A 17533-nucleotide genomic window follows, 5' to 3' on the forward strand; every position below is an offset into this window, starting at 1 on the left:
AAAGCTAAATTTTCTGCAGCCACTACTCCAGTCTTTATTTATTATTATTATTAATAATAATATTGAAAACAGCTGTTTGGCTTAACATTTTTGCTGAAACCATGATACTTTTATTAACATGCTTGGTTGAATAGAAAATTCTAAAATTATTTTCCTTGTTCAATAAAAGCACTAACTTCTTTCAAAAAAACAAAAAAAAAATAAAAAAAAACTGTAATGTTAAAATTCAAATATAAGAAAAAAAAAAAATCTAAATTTGCTAGTGCTAAACAATAATAATTAAAAATAATTATTTTTAAGAAAATGAATGGCTATAAGAAAAAAAAGACAACTTCAGTAGTCTCCAAAAGAAAATCAACATTTATTTATTTTATTCCAGACAGGCGTTTGAACTGTCCAAAACATACGTTTCATTTTCTCCCCTCTCAAAATCATTTACAATAAATCACAATTATAAATAAAGCTGTTACATGTATGACTAGAAACATTTTTTCAAGTTATTCCTCCATTTTACACACTTAAGTCCTGAAAGCCTCCTTTACTTATAAACCAAAAATAGGTTCTCTTTAAATCATTCTCCTAAATGCACTTTTTGCACTATGAACACAAGGATCCTTGGATAAGACATTAAAACTAACCTCTGCTATGTGCACTAAACAGCCGTGAGGGGCTGGCTCACTGGAATGTGTGATGGAGAGATGAGAAGAGGCGCCATCTCTTGATCTCTTTGAACTACTTTTCTTTAGACAGTTGAAAACAGATATTTCTTTCCTTTTGTTTTTACAAAGACAAAAAGAAACCACATGAACCAGAACATTTGAAATGTCAAGGCTTGTAACGTGTGCCATGTTCCCTTTTCGGCATACGTTTTTCACAAATGTTGTTTAATCTATACAAACATGAGGTTCGCAGCATGATTTATGTATAATCAGGACCTATGAACGCAAAAGTTCCTAGTATCCGCAGATCCATGACTGATGTGCACCATGAACTCCTTTTAAATTGATTTGACTTCATTTTTTGCTTGATTTTTGTTTTTGTTTTCCACACAAATAATCAACATCTCAAAATTAAGCAAGTTTGTTCATGTATCAAAATATATCTAATGCAACACAAATCTATCAATTATGTCAAGGTCTCACCATAAAATTATTATATTCTATTTAGGATGAAAAGTTCACAAGTATGAAATTCTGATGTAACTTATTCCGACAGGGAAAGTAATACTCAACATCAACAATATATAATGGTCGTATCTGTGTTAAACTGTGAGGACGGCCCACTTAGACGCCCCCCTCTCACACACACACACACACACACACACACACACACACACACACACACACACACACACACACACACACACACACGTGCACGCGTACAAGATGAATAGCAACACCTAAGTACCATTCACATTACAGCGCCTTGCCCATAAAAAACATGGGACTGGAGTGAATTTGCTCATGTTTGGGGTTAGTTACAAAATATAATATGCTGATGTGAACAATGGCAGTGTGAAATCAGAGTAGGATATGTATGCATCAGACAAGACCTTATGAGACGACTAGATTTCAAAAACAGGCATGGCGCACTGCAGGTGGTCGTCTATGACACTGATTCGAGGAGGGCGTGACTGCTGGACAAAGACATGTGATTGGTTCTTAGGTCTGTCAGTCAAACTCTTTGCCTCAGTCCCATCCCACCGCTGTCCTACGGGCCTCCGCTGTATGAGTAATCTGCTTTGTTGTGCATGACCAGCTTGTTGTCCACAAAGTAAAAGCTGTCGGACTGTGTCTCGTAAGGATGGAGGATCATCTCACGTACTGAAACAAGAGAAAACACGTCAGAGAGCTCAAACAACCACTAAGATATGAAGATAATGTGAATTTTTTTTAATGAATTTTTTTAATGAAGTGATACCCTAAGAAACTAAAACTGCCAGTAGGTGGCGGTAAATGCCTAAATGAGTAAGTAATTAAATCATTCATTCATTCGATTCATTCAAACAAACAGCTGATTAATTCAGGAATTAAGTAAATGGCTCTTTTTAAGAATGGGCCATTGAACCATCGGTTCACTCGATTGCAGTGGTGTCCAAAACCATAGTTGACATTATCGAGTGCACTCATTCAATCCCACAATGCACCACAATAATGAGTGTACAAGCGATGTATGCTCTATGGCTAGAGAACACCCATAATGCCCTGTGAGAGTCACGAGAGTTAACTGACCAGATCAATATCCCAGGAGTTTAAGTAGCAGAGGGGGGTTGTTAATCAGTTTCAGCTGCTTGGGCAACAATGAGATGACCTCCAAAACAGGAATGGTTTTACAGGTGGAGGCCACTGACATTTTTATCCCTAATCATCCTTTTTTTACAGTTTTTCACTAGTTTTACATTTGGCTGGGGTCAGTCTCACTACTGGTAGCATGAGGCGATACCTGAACCCTATAGAGGTTGCACAACCAGTCTAACTCCTCCAGGATGGCACATCAATACGTGCTATTGCCAGAAGGTTTGCTGTGTTGCCCAACACAGTCTCAAGAGCATGGAGTATATTCCAGGAGACAGGCAGTTACTCTAGGTAGAACAAGATTCACTTGTTTAAAACACCGTAATTGTATAAACATTTTCTATATAACCATTAATTCGCTAATAAACATCCAAGTAAACACAACTTATGGAAATTAATTATTATCTCTGCGAGCGATCGCAGTTTGAGTATAGTTCTGTGTAAATGCATAAACAGCACTTTGTCAGCAGATATTTCATAATCTAGAATGACAAAAACATTATTAATAATTCTGATATAACATACCAGTTGAGAAATGCAAAAAAATACAATGTTTTGTTTGTTATATTCCAATATTCCAGAGAATATTATCCAGTTATTTAACATTATCCAGCAAATTATTCTTCACTCTTTAGCCTATTAAACAGCTTATAAATCTACTAAAATTGTAGTTTAAAATGAAGTATTACATTTCTGCAAAGTAGTGTTAATTTCGTCACCTATTTTTAATTTAGTCTTAGTCTTAGTCTTGTGGCAAATGTCCTTGTTAGTTTTAGTCATATTTAGTCATTCACATATCTTTTTTTGTTAGTCAAGTTTTAGTCGACTAAACGTCTCATCATTTTAGTCTAGTTTTAGTCAAAAGAAAACTCAAGGTATCTTAGTCAAGTTTTAGTCGACTAAAAGTCTTTTAATTTTAGTCTAGTTTTAGTCAAAAATGTTTAGTCTTTTTTTTAAAATAACACATTATTACTGAGACTGACAACTTAAGTTACAAAGGTTTTTAGTCAGACATAGATGGCCTCTCCTCTTTCCTGGCTGGTTGCTTGACCACATCTAGAAGCTATTGTAAGAATAAATACAACGAGGCCTCATTAAATGCAATAATATCAGGAACACACGTGTTATAGTGGAAATAAATAACTTAATGAAAAGCCTAAGATCAAAACTATATTATATATAAGTATAAAGTAAATTACCAACTTAATGCAAGTTATACATGGTATTGCACACACCATTATTGATGATATTTGGAGCAATATTATATGTAATTGTTAAACTTGATTCCCTTACATATACATTTGCTTTTAAGCCTAATTATTATTTTGATTATGATGTGATTGTGACAGGGGCATGGGAAGAGGTTTCAGGTTGGGGGTGCTTAGTTTTTCTGTCACCACTTTTGAATAAGAAACAATATCAAGGCTATAAAACTTGTCAAAACTCCGCGAATCACAAAAGTATCAGTGAGAAGTTGAGAACACTCGTTTAAACAGTGCATACACTCGAACTTGACTGCACATCACATTTTTTTTACTTTATTGATACTGCTTTTAATCGTAATGCAAAGACTGGTCATCGGGACATAAGCTGTCATGTACAATAAAAGAACCTGCGCAGCGACAGGAAACATCATTTAACACAAAAAGCCTGCCTAGACGGTGGACTTGCGCTCAGGATTTTTTTTTTTTTTTGAGCGGCGTGTGGACGAATTCTTTCTACGCACACACTATTTTATTTCTTGATAACAGACCGCTGCTAACTATAACACACCGTTGCCATGAAAAACAGAGCATTGCCATGGACACACAGGACTCTAACCGTAGAGACGGAGTGCACTATTTTCTTTAGCGGAAGCAATACAATCGTTTTTAAATCAAACTCCTTTTTAAATCATAATTTTGTGTCAAATTATTGAATTATTTGGTAGGTAGTCAGCCTAATCAGCCTGTTGGGGTTGTATTAGCTATAACAACCGCCTCGCTCTGCATTATCCCTTGCATAATTTAACATAAAAATAAAACTTTTTAAATCGCCAACTCAGAGTGTTTATTACAAATAAATGTCAATGAACAAACATGCATTTACAGCACCCCCACTTTCCGCGCCCGTGATGTGAAGACCCACACATGCATGTGGCAAAATAAGTTAGTTAACATAAAATATATATAACCTGCTTAATGTGAATTCTTTGTCCGCAGTGTTTCCCGTCAGTTATGATGACACATTCTGACTTTTTGTCAGTATCAAAGCCGCAAACTCGTTCTGAACAGCTGATGAAAAAGCAGAGACGATTGTAGACGAAAATGTGAGAGGTTTTATCTTAGTTTTTATTTTATACAAAACATTTTCGTCTCGTCTTTTTTCGTCAACAATAATGCATGTTAATTTAGTCTTAGTCAGCGTTTTTGGACAGTGGTGCAGTCTTGTCATCGTCTCGTCTTAGTCATGAAAAAAAAAAGGTCGTTGACGAACATATTTCGTCTCGTCTCGTCTGACGAAATTAACACTACTGCAAAGTTGATATGACTCCTGTGAAATAGCAATGCTATTTTTTCAGGTGGTTTACTTTTTTTTTTTTTTTTTTTAATTGGTAGACCTGTAAAAAGATTTTTAATATTTTTCAAACACTGTTGCCATAGCAACAGATCAAACTTCAATATTCGTTTTGGATGGGTTTGAGACACTTAGCATGCTTCAAATTGCATGAAACTCAACTCATATGTCAGGATTGTTATCCAGTAGACATGGGCAAAGCCTCAGAAACGGGCAGGAAGGAGGGCCTCTATAGCGCCACCTTTTGAAAAAAGTGGGGGGTTAATTTAACCTACAGTCATCAAACTCGGTACACATATTGTTCTAATTAAGCAGGACAACTTTTTAATTTATAGTCATTAGCTCTGACCAACAGGAAGTCCAATATTTTGGTTTGAATGTGGATTTTTCACCCTCTCTCTCCCTCTCTGTGGTTTATTTAAATTTATTAAAAATCACTATTTAAGTAAATTTCACTTTATTATATAAAAGTGGCTGTTTAAAATAAACTTGCATAAGTGAGCAGAAAAATTTAGACATGTACCTTACTATTACCTGAGACTGATATTAAAATCATCTTTACAGTTTCTGTGATTTGGATCTATTTATAAATTTTAGAAGGTGGTGCACAAATGATAGTTCAGGGAGGTCAAAAAACACATGAAGAGAAGTGTTCGAATAATACAACATCAGCAATCACAGACATTCGCATTAAAACTGGATTAGATTTTTCAGAGCACTGTGGAGTTTGAGCAAATAACAGTATATAATTTGCTCTGGAATTTTTATAGAGGTTGTCTGTGAAAAACAGACATGGCAGATTAGGATGATATTCTGCACTTATTTGGAATTGACCTATGACATTCTATGACATGAAATTCATCTAAATTCATCAAAATCTTATGGATGTGGCTGTTGTGGTTTGTGATCATATGGGCACCAGCTGCTGCAGTAAATGTGGTGTATTCAAATAACTTTGACATTGTCCTTTTATGTTTACCCCTTTTAAATGCCTATTGCCCGCTTTGCACAACTGCCCTGAAGCCACCGGGTTGGCAGTGCCACTGGGCTTGGGCCCGCCATTGCTGCTTGCAGCTATATTTTTGTTTTGTTTTTTTATCTCATCGAAGATTTTTTTTTTTTTTTAACAAAAACAGTTTAGTAAAAGTGCACTTTTTTATTTTTTGCACTTTCATACCCCTCTATTTATTGGTGTATAAATAAGATTTGTTTTGTTTTCTATGCAAGGAGGGAGTGATTGTTATAAATAAAATGGTTTGTTCAGTTCAGTGGTGTTGTAATCATGTCAAAAACAGAAGTATAACAGTAAATAAATATCGGTTCTGCATATCGGTTATCGGGCACATAAACACAAATTATCGTATCGGTTCTAAATAAAAAAAACAAAAACAAAAAATCAATATCGGTCGATCACTAGTAGTTTTGTCAAAATTAAACATTGGTTAATATCGACCAAAGACGATGCAGGGAGACCAGCGGAGGAGAGCCGAGAAGCACCACCGTCATGCCTTTGCAGTACGTTGCCGGAGCAGCACGCGCTATTGTGCTTTCACATATGCCATGTTTGCAGTGAGCAACTGATCTGTGGCTGCTTATCACAAACACAAAATTTACTTATTTTTATTTCAAATCCAAAAGTTGTTACTGAACATGGCTTGTCAGCATTGCAATTCTCTTTGTATACACTATATTTCATAGATGTCACATTTAAACGCACTACATTTAAACGTTTTATTAAATTCATTACTTTATATTTATATAAAGTAATACTTTAGATTTATATATTACGTTGCTCATGCAAGTGGCAAAACATTTAAACAAGCTTTATGTTAAAATCACAAACATTTTAAATTAAAACTTAAAATAGACAAAAACAGGTGACTCTCGCCTTTTCTTTCCTTTTAAATCTTTTTACAAGAAATCCCTCAAGTCATAAAGAAATGTATCTTTCCACCTTCACGAAGAGACGAGTGCTATCCATTATGTCTCCTTGTTCACCTAAATGCCAGGTAAGGTGCCATTTTCCTTGAGGCAAAAAAGCCACGTGTTGACTATGTAACAGAGACTTTAAATTATATGCATCTATCATGAAATTACTAGTTTTTCGGGTCAATACATGTTTATTTTAATGCAAACAGTGCGCTATCATTTTGATTCAGCGTGGTGCAGCACAGCAAAAATAGACTGTGCGTAAATGATCGCTGCACTGCTGCAGACGTACCGCTCCTGGAACGCACTGCCGGACTGCATTCACGTGCAGTGTGAACGCTCTAATCCGTTAATATGGGCAAGGAAAAAATACACACCGCATATGCACAGCAAACAGATTATGTGTGAAACAGGCGTTAGTGCGTGTGCGCCATTGCGCACAACGTCTGTATACTTTAACCACCTCCGAGGATAGTGGGGGTCGCGAGTCACTGTCATCATTATTTTGGGGGTCTGGGCTGAAAAGTTTGGGAACCCCTACTCTAGTGGGCCCTGTGCTCACTGCCCGGCACAGTGGAGCTCGATTGGCATTTGCCATTGAACACCAGAATTGGCAGGTCTGCCACTGGTGCCCTATGCTTTTCAGATGAGAGCAGGTTCACCCTGAGCACATATGACAGATTTGAAAGGGTCTGGAGAAGCCATGGAGAAAGTTATGCGGCCTCTAACATTATTCAGCATGACCAGTTTGGGTGGGTCATCCTTTCATTCCTAACACATTACCCAGTTCATATCAGTATAGATATCCAGCATATTTTTCCCCATTGAGATTCGATGTGATTTCAAAGTGTTCCTTTAAATGTGCCCTAGAATTGAAAATTGAATTTAACTTGGCATAGTTGAATAATAAGAGTTCTGTACATGGAAAATGACATACCATGAGCCTCAAACACCATTGTTTCCTCCTTCATATGTAAATCTCGTGCCTGAAAAACGCCACGGAAAAACAGGCAAATTTTAACATAACACCGACAGTGACGCAACAGTCGGGATCATTAATATGTATGCCCCCAACTTTTGCATATACCAGCCCATGTTCAAGGCAAGGCAGTATTAACATCGTGGAGCAGCATAGCCGAATCAAACATTCTGCAGGTATTGTGAAGCATGCAAGCAATGACAATAGCAAAAATGGCAGATGGATCCATAATAACTGTTCATGATCCATGATATCATGTTATATTTAGTGATATTTGTAAATTGTCTTTCTAAATGTTTTGTTACCACATTTATATTTCATCATGTTTCTTACTGTATTCACGGAGACCAGAGCCATGCCGTTATTTTCATTTTTAACCTGAAAACGCTTGTAGTCTGTGCTATGTTTAAAAATATCTGTCTGTAGCAATGTTTACTGGAGTTGCGCGCTTGGGGGCAGGGAGCACAAGCATTTAAAGGTCTACACACCCCAAATCAGAGCATTTTTAATGCCACTCCAAAATAGGCAGTTAAAACATGGTATAATAAAAAAAAATCTACGGTGTACTTCACAGATGCATTCTGGGGACACCTCAGACTTATTTTACATCTTGTAAAATGTCAATTCTAGGGCACCTTTAATGTTTTTGTGTACATAGCTTCCATGACAGAGATCAAGATCAATCTTTTCATTACTACTGTAGCTGCCAGTTTGCAAATTTCAAATGATTATTACAAGGCAAGCACAAACTATGTAAAAGCAGCAGTCCTTTCAGTGTCTGAATTCACTCACTCGTTTTCATTTTCTCCCTCAAGTAAACGATATTAGTGGAATAGGGAATAGTGAATGAGGGTATAGGGGCCGATATCTTGAAGCAGAGCTGTGTCGACTGATCGGTGACCACGGGAGAGATTTAAAAGGATACAGAGATGTCTGCTCTCTAATCGCTCTTGCGGTACGTCATTTAACATCAGCCTGCGCAGCCGCAAAGCCATTTTCACATTGAGGAAAACACCTACTGTGTTGCTCGGAGATGCACACCATTTCTGCTGAGGCTAATATTTCCTTGGCAAAATGCAGCAAAAACAGACAATAGTGTGTCAAAATGAAAAAAGAAACCTGTAAAAATAAATCGTCATTGTTTATCCTGCTGATCTTTTATTAATTTTTTTTATTTTTTTTTTTTTTATCTCAAATCTAACCTTTCATTTAAGTAAACAAATTGAAATAAATAAATCGAAATGAAATAAATTGAAAAATGTTTCTCTTGTACACTTCCGCCACAATTAATGGAACCCTTTTATTCAATACTATTTGCCTCCTTTTACCAAGATAGCAGTTCTGAGTCTTCTTCTATAATGCCTGATGAGTTTGGAGAACAACTGACAAGACATCAGATACCGTCCCCCATACAGAATCTCTCCAGATCTTTCAAATTCACTGTCCATGCTGGTGCTTCTCATCTTCAGTTCACCTCCCTTCATTTTCTATAGGGTTTAGGGCATGGGACTGGGATTTGTTTTTGGATTATCAACCTGTTGGAAGATCCAACCATGACCCATTATACGATTTCTAGCAGAGGAGGTCAGGTTTTGATTTATCTTTTGGTATTTGATAGAATCCATGAGGCCATGTATCTGAACAAGATGTTCAGGACCTATAGCGGAAAAATAGGCCCACAATTTCAGTATGTTTAACTGTGGGCATGGGGTACTTTTCATCCCTGTTTGCAAGAAAGGCATCTGGTGGGTTTGCTGCCAAAAAGCTCTTTTTTTGTTTGTTTGTTTTTTGTTTTGTTTCATCTGACCATAGAACCCAGTCCAATTTGAAGTTCCAGTATTGTCTGACAACTGAATGTGCTGGAGCTTGTTTTTGCATGAGAGCAGAAGATTTTTTTTCTTGAAACCCTCCCAAACAACATGTGCTGATGTAGGTGCTGTTTGATATATTTTTTTAGGCTTTCTGACCCCATTTTCACAGCCGTCTTTGATCATATTTACCAAGGGTGGCAATAATTCTGACCAGGACACACACACACACACTATATTGCCAAAAGTATTGGGACACCCCTCCAAATAACTGAATTCAGGTGTTCCAATCACTTCCATGGCCACAGGTGTATAAAATCAAGCACCTAGGCATGCAGACTGATTCTACAAACATTTGTGAAAGAATGGGTCACTCTCAGGAGCTCAGTGAATTCAAGCATGGTACCATGATAAGTTGCCACCTGTGCAATAAGTCCATTCGTGAAATTTCCTCACTACTAAATATTCCACCGTCAACTGTTAGTGGTATCACAAAGTGGAAGCAATTGGGAACAACAGCAACTCGGTCACGAAGTGGTAGGCCACGTAAAATCACAGAGGGGGGTCAGCACATGCTGAGGCGCACAGTGCGCGGAAGTCGCCAACTTTCTGCAGAGTCAATAGCTACAGACCTCCAAACTTCGTGTGGCCTTCAGATTAGCTCAAGAACAGTGCGTAGAGAGCTTCATGGGATGGGTTTCCATGGCCGAGCCGCTGTATCCAAGCCTTACATCACCAAGTGCAATGCAAAGCGTCAGATGCAGTGGTGTAAAGCACGCTGCCACTGGACTCTAGAGCAGTGGAGACGTGTTCTCTGGAGTGAAGAATCATGCTTTTCTGTCTGGCAATCCGATGAATAAGTCTGGGTTTGGCGGTTGCCAGGAGAACGGTACTTGCCTGACTGCATTGTGCCAAGTGTAAAGTTTGGTGGAGGGGAGATTATGGTGTGAGGTTGTTTTTTTAGGGGTTGAGCTTGGCCCCTTAGTTCCAGTGAAAGGAACTCTTAATGCTTCAGCATACCAAGACATTTTGGACCATTTCATGCTCCCAACTTTGTAGGAACAGTTTGGGGATGGCCCCTTCCTGTTCCAACATGACTGCACACCACTGCACAAAGCAAGGTCCATAAAGACATGGATGAGCAAGTTTGGTGTGGAGGAACTTGACTGGCCTGCATAGAGTCCTGACCTCCACCGATAGAACACCTTTGGGATGAATTAGAGCGGAGACTGCGAGCCAGGCCTTCTCGGCAACATCACTGCCTGACCTCACAAATGCGCTTCTAGAAGAATGGTCAAAAAATCCCATAAACCCACTCCTAAACCTTGTGGAAAGCCTTCCCAGAAGAGTTAAGGCTCTTATAGCTGCAAAGGGTGGGCCAACTCTATATTAAACCCTACGAATTAAGAATGGGATTTCATTAAAGTTCATGTGCACGTAAAGGCAGGCGTCCCAAAACTTTTGGCAATATAGTGTGTATATGTGTGTATGTGTGTGTGTGTGTGTATTTATATATATATATATATATATATATATATATATATATATATATATATATATATATATATATATATATATATATATATATATATATATATATATATATATATATATATATATATATATATATATATAAAGGATAAAATGTTCAAAGTGTTTAAATTTTTTAATTCATGCATGCATGCAGAACTCCCAACCTCCATTTACAATTTTCATGGCACTTACTGAGATCCTCTGAGAGCGGGGGGAACTCATAGATGTGTTCACAGGTGTTCTTGCTGCTGGGGATGCAGAAGCCAAACTCAAAGTCGAAGCTCTTCAGCAGCTGTTCACGGAAATAATGCCTCTCGATCATCCGGAAGTTATTGATGGGGATGTCTCCTACTGTGAATTCAACACTAAAAACACAAAAACAAGGTAGACAAGGTCAGAGTTTTGGCCCTTCAGTGTTCATTTATATAGATCTTCACTTGGGGAAATTTAGATAGCTGTTTACTTGTTAAATTTCCTATGACTGTTCAGCATTCCTTTCCTCAATGTATTATTTGAACTGGATTCATCATTTATAATGAGAAACTTTCATGGCATCTACCTCTACATTCTGCCCTTTAGCATGATTATGTGATTTATTCGACAGGTTTAATTTAGAGAAATTATTTATGCTTGCTTTGTTTTGATTATTATTTCTGACCTCAATAAGCATGCGCCCGTTGTAGAGGAATATGAGACAGCTCCACTAATAAATATCAACTGTCTGTCATTTCATGTGCTACTCTGTTTATTTTCTAAATTTGTAATCTCTTTAGAAGAGAGGACAATATGATAGGACAGGACTACAGTGATGATCTAGTTATGCAAATATTTAATGATATTCTGCATGGGTTCATTAAGTAACTTCACTCTACTGTTTATTTTAACAGACATTTGAATTTGAACTAATATAGTTTTGATTGGTTGAACGTGACCTTATGGTTTCTAGGTAAATTGTGCAATAAAGGGCAATATATATTACCATTCAAAAGTTTGGGGTTGGTAAAAAAAATTTTTGGTAACAAGTTTTTGAAAAGTCTCTTCTCCTTACCAAGGCTCACCAGTTTATTTGAACAAAAATACAGTAAAACAGTAATATTCTTAAATATTATTATTATTATTATTATTATTATACAAAATAAACATTTTACATTTCAACATATATTAACATATATCATTCTGTGATTGCTTCAGAAATCATTATAATATGCTGATTTGGTGCTCAAACATTTCTTATAATTATCAATTTTTGTGTTGCTTAATATTTTACAGTTGTGTTGCTTAATATTTTTGTGAAAACTGATGTTTTTCAGGATTCTTTGATGAATAGACAGTTCAAAAGAACAGGAATTATATAAAATAGAAATCTTTTGTAACATAATAAAATGTGTTTACTGTCCTTGATGAATAAAATTATTAATTTCTTTCCTATACATGCTCACTGGCCACTTTATTAGGTACACCCGTTCAACTGCTTGTTAACGCCAATATCTACTCAATGCATTTAGGCATGTAGGCATGGTCAAGACAAGTTGAAGTTCAGAGCATCAGAATGGGGAACAAAGGTGATTTAAGTGACTTTGAACGTGGCATGATTGTTGGTGCCAGATGGGCTGGTCTGAGTATTTCAGAAACTGCTGATCTACTAGGATTTTCACACACAATTATCTCTAGGGTTTACAGAGAATGGTAAAAAAAGAAGAAAAAAAAAAAAAAAGAAAAGAAAATTTCCAGTGAGCAGCAGTTCTGTGGGCAAAAAAGCCTTGTTGATGCAAGTGGTCAGAGGAGAATGGTCAGCCAGACTGGTTCGAGCTGATAGAAAGGCAACAATAACGCAAATAACCACTCGTTACAATTAAGGTCTGCAGAAGAGCATCTCTGAACGCACATCATGTCGAACATTGAAGCAGATGGACTACAGCAGCAGAAGACCTCACCAGGTGCCACTCTTGTCAGCCAAGAAAAGGAAACTGAGGCTACAATTCACACAGGCTCACTAAAATGAGACAATAGAAAACATTGCCTGATAAGTCATGATTGCTGCTGTGACATTTAGATGGTAGGGTCATACGGCATAAACAACATGAAAGCATGGATCCATCCTGCCTTGTATCAAAATCTGAGGAATGTTCATCTTACTAACCCCATACTTTTAAATGGTAGTGTATACACGGACTAATTTTAAAACTACTTACGTGGCTCCTACTTGACGTAGCCGCAAGAAAGCCGGCGTAAACTGATAACGTACAAACCGTCCAGCATTTGGATCAACATCTCTTTTATCTCCTCCTTTATCTGGAAAATAAATAAATAAAACCAACATCACAATGAGAAAGTTATTACAAAATTGATGAACAGGTATATCTGTTCATAATTGCATATGATTGTGTAACCAAGTGTCAAGATAGCAGAGACAAGCAGAGTTTTTCTTTTTTTTCCTCATTGAAGCTGTGAATGGGTGTTTTTTCTACAGCAAATGCACATCATTCACATTCACTGCACAGTTACTTCATGAATCGCATCCTAAGTCAGTCTTCTGTTCTATTTCGGTGAACTTACCGAAGTTCACCAGCCATAACAGTACTACCTAGTGGTCAGAAAATTATTAATAACTCTGGAAATCCTTAGCCAATATATTATATATTTTATATTATATATATATATATATATATATATATATATATATATATATATATATATATATATATATATATATATATATATATATATATATATATATATATATATATATATATATATATATATATATATATATTTTTTTTTTTTTTTTTTTTTTTTTTTTTTTTAGTAAAAACAAACAAAAAAAACTTGTACTTGTTTTGCAATGGTTTTACCTAGTGAAATAAAACTTGGTATGTGACCTTGGGTAAAAACAAACAAACAAACAAACAAAAAAAAGAACCTTTGAACTGCTCTGCCTAATATCATGCTTGTGAAATCATTAGATTCTTCATACACTTTTGCTCATTCGTCTGTTCAGACTGCAGGTGTTCATAAACTGGAAAACAATAATCATAAAATTAATAATAAAAGGACCCATGACTTCTCAAAGTGAATAGTGAAACTCAAAATGGTGTCTATAAAGCCCTGGAATAATATTTGTAATATACAAATGTCAAAGCCAAATGACTTTGCTAAATAACTACATACTGTAAAAGGTAACCTCGCACTAACAAACACCTTTTTAGGGACAAAATTTATCTGATATGTTAGCATATCACATCACACTGCTGCAGCTGATTAATTGATTTTATCTGTAACCACACATGCAAACTTTTCTTTGTAATGTCAAATGTGAAACCCACAAGTTAGTTTTTCTAAAAGGACTGTTACTCAACATGGCTCATAAGAGGCTCAAAACATGGACTTGATTGTCAAAATCAAGCCAGCCTGTGTGCTCTGGTAATAAAAGTTTAGTTTTTTTTCTAGAAAGAAACAAAATCCTAAAGTCAAAATAGTCAAAGATGAGGATATTGGGCCAGTATCATGAGCGGAAAACAAACTAGTAATTTCAAAGTTTAAGTTGTCTTTCCTTGCCATCTACAAATAATTTCCCCAAATATAACATTGTTTATTATGAAATGCTCTTAACATGCTGATTAATAATGCTAAATGTAGATGTCTTGTCAGAATCCTGGTTTAAACAGTCACAGCCATATATGTATGACAGAAAACAATTTATATATTTGCTGCATTTTCGTTTTCTGCAGTGTTTTAACAAAAGTACCAATCTATTTTGCTGCTCACCGTGTTTCTGCTACTGTTGTTAAAACAACCACGTCATCTGCAGCTCTTAAAGTGGCGCTTTACGTCTTTAGTGGGGGAGAGAAGTGACATGCACTGAACGGAAAAGGCTTGAATGAAGCGTGCTTGGCTCTAGATAAAAATATTAGAGAATATAGTGCCGAAAGATCATTATCATAAACAACCCTGAGCGCTTGTGGTGTGTAATGCTCAATTGTTTTGACGCACTGCTCACTTTAAACTGTAGAAATGGTAAAATGGTGTTACCGTTGTCATTATGTCTCGCAGTCCAGTTGGAACCAAGGCAGGGTTGGGAACCGAACCGCAATCCTCTATTTGAGGATGCCAGGTATATAGAGTAGATCAAATATATTGATGTAAGACCCATAAGATCCAGTACACTCTCCATACTGCTGATCACATGACTGGAATCAGTAACTGGCTGGAAGTGGCTGCTCACACTCACCTGTGGCTGGTGGTTTGGTTATCTCAAACAGTACGGTTCCTGTCTCCATATCCCTGATCTTGAACCGTGTGAAGTCAATATTGTACAAATTGTCTTCTGGACTACACAGATAATCTGTGGGGGGAAAAAGAAACAAATTTAACTACATTTATTAATGTTCCTGGTCCCTACAATCATTATATACATTTTGTGAATCAGCACAAATGTAATGATTATGTCAGCAGTTCAGATTGGCATCTTAATAATTTAGTATTTATAGGACAGCAGAGACTTTACTGGAAGAAAAGCCAATAATGCCAAAAATATATCTTAAAACAAAAACAACATTTGTCTGAAAACCTTTAATTATCCTATAAAATAAAAAGCAAAAACGCCAAAATTAACCCCAAACAAAAACTATTTACATAACACAGTTTTCAACTAAAAATAGAAAATTGTTTATGGGTTTTGGCTGTTTGTTTACATGACAAGGGATTTCAAAGTGCAAGTTTTTGTCCATCTAAACTACAAACAAGACAATGTGAAAATGGTGACGCATGCGTATTACGTATTCAGTCTACAGGCACATAGTGTTTTTTTACCAAGTGACATCGCCAACTACTGGCCAGGCATGCATAATACAGCAGGGTTTTTTTTTTTTTGCAGATCCATGTGAAGTGGGATCGTTTTGACAACATTGTCGCCTGTACGGGAAACACACAAAATACCTTACCCTTAGACAAAATCTGTGATTTTAAGGGTTTTGATAAGCATTTACCATCCAGGAATGCAACCTCATCAGGGGCATTATTATAATTAATATATTAAAATGTTTTCAATATATCAGGGTGTGACCGTCACAAAGGACACATGTTTTACCTGCTCAATATATTATTGTGATTTTATATATATTTGAGTTTTAATTGGATTACATGTTGTCTTAGCCATTTTATTCCTTTTAACCATTTGAATGTGTGTATGCATTTAAATGAGTCTGGGTCTGCCTGTCATGTGACTGATCACATGACAGGAAACAGGAAGTAAAGCAGGATAAAGGAGGCAGCATGGCAAACAATCAAGGTCTCTGCCAAAATGACCAAAGGGTGATCAACAAGTTGGACTGTGGAGTTACTTTTATAGACTTACCTTTCCAACAAACCACATCATTTTTTCATTGGATTATCTCTACAGTTAAACTTTATATATACACCAGTGGACACTTACACATTGGGACTGGCAACACACTAGGTTTCTTATGGACTGTTTTAGGGTATGGTGAAAATTGACTTTTAACAGCCTAAGTTATTCTAGTTTTATTGCGTTGTTTTATAGTATAATCTGACCTCATTTTAATTGATGTAAACTCGACTGATCGTTACAAGGGCTTAACAATAAGGACAGCCCGATGGCCCGGGGCCCACCGTGAATGACGCTCGGGACAGTAGACTGAACTGTCACTTGCCCGATCGGGCTAGTGCTGCATCGTCATGAAAGTTTATCATTTGAATGTGTTTTTAAGATTTGCCAATTTAAATATTCAAGTGCAAGAAGATGCATTCAGTACTCACAACACACATATGAAGCGTGCCTAGAAAGCCACAAATACTTAATTGAGTCCTCTTTCATATGTTCTTGCGCTTGAATGAACATATTCACACAAAATTCTGTCAAAAATGCCCGTATTGGCGAGTATACTCCTGAATTAAGACTAAGGGCCCTATTTTAACGATCTGAAACGCAAGTGTCAAAGCGCGAAGCGCAAGTAACTTTGTGGGTGGGTCTCGGCGCTGTTGCTATTTTCCCGGCGCAAATCTAAAATGGGTTGGTCTGAAGTAGCTTCATTATTCATAGGTGTGGTTTGGGCGTAACGTGAAATAAACCAATCAGAGTGTCATCTCCCATTCCCTTTAAGAGCGAGATGCGCTCGCGCCATGGCGGATTGCTATTTACATGGCGTACACGCGATGAGTCAGTTAATATATATGTGTGTGTGTGTATTGGCACGATTGTTCAATTAATTAGCCAATTTCGTTCATCATTATAAGTAGTAATAGGCTGAATTGAAAATAGGTAGCCTAATTCTAATACACGCAATGACTATTCATCATTACATTTTTATATTTATGTACACAATAATATTCTTTTACACTGTAATCCTTTTGTTTTTAATATTTGGCATGTTTGTGTGATGCGCATCCCTGTGTGTAATAAGCAAAGTCAACGCGCA

At 36.6% G+C, this 17533-nt stretch overlaps 1 protein-coding gene across 4 annotated transcripts in view; it reads right to left on the minus strand.

Moving 5' to 3' along the window:
• Positions 1–337: 337 nt before the first annotated feature.
• The window catches only part of unc119b (unc-119 homolog b (C. elegans)), a 46328-nt gene continuing 29132 nt past the window's right edge, over positions 338–17533 (minus strand). For all 4 annotated transcript variants that reach the window (XM_048165305.1, XM_048165308.1, XM_048165309.1 and 1 more), the window contains 4 exons: positions 15328–15441; positions 13292–13391; positions 11292–11464; positions 338–1823 (listed from right to left, as the gene is read on the minus strand). In XM_048165305.1, coding sequence (XP_048021262.1) covers positions 1711–1823; positions 11292–11464; positions 13292–13391; positions 15328–15441 — 500 coding nt within the window. In that variant the 3' untranslated portion in view covers positions 338–1710. The remainder of the gene's footprint in view (positions 1824–11291; positions 11465–13291; positions 13392–15327; positions 15442–17533) is intronic.

Source organism: Megalobrama amblycephala, linkage group LG18 (assembly GCF_018812025.1).
Source record: "Megalobrama amblycephala isolate DHTTF-2021 linkage group LG18, ASM1881202v1, whole genome shotgun sequence".
NCBI classification, from domain to species: Eukaryota; Metazoa; Chordata; class Actinopteri; order Cypriniformes; family Xenocyprididae; genus Megalobrama; species Megalobrama amblycephala.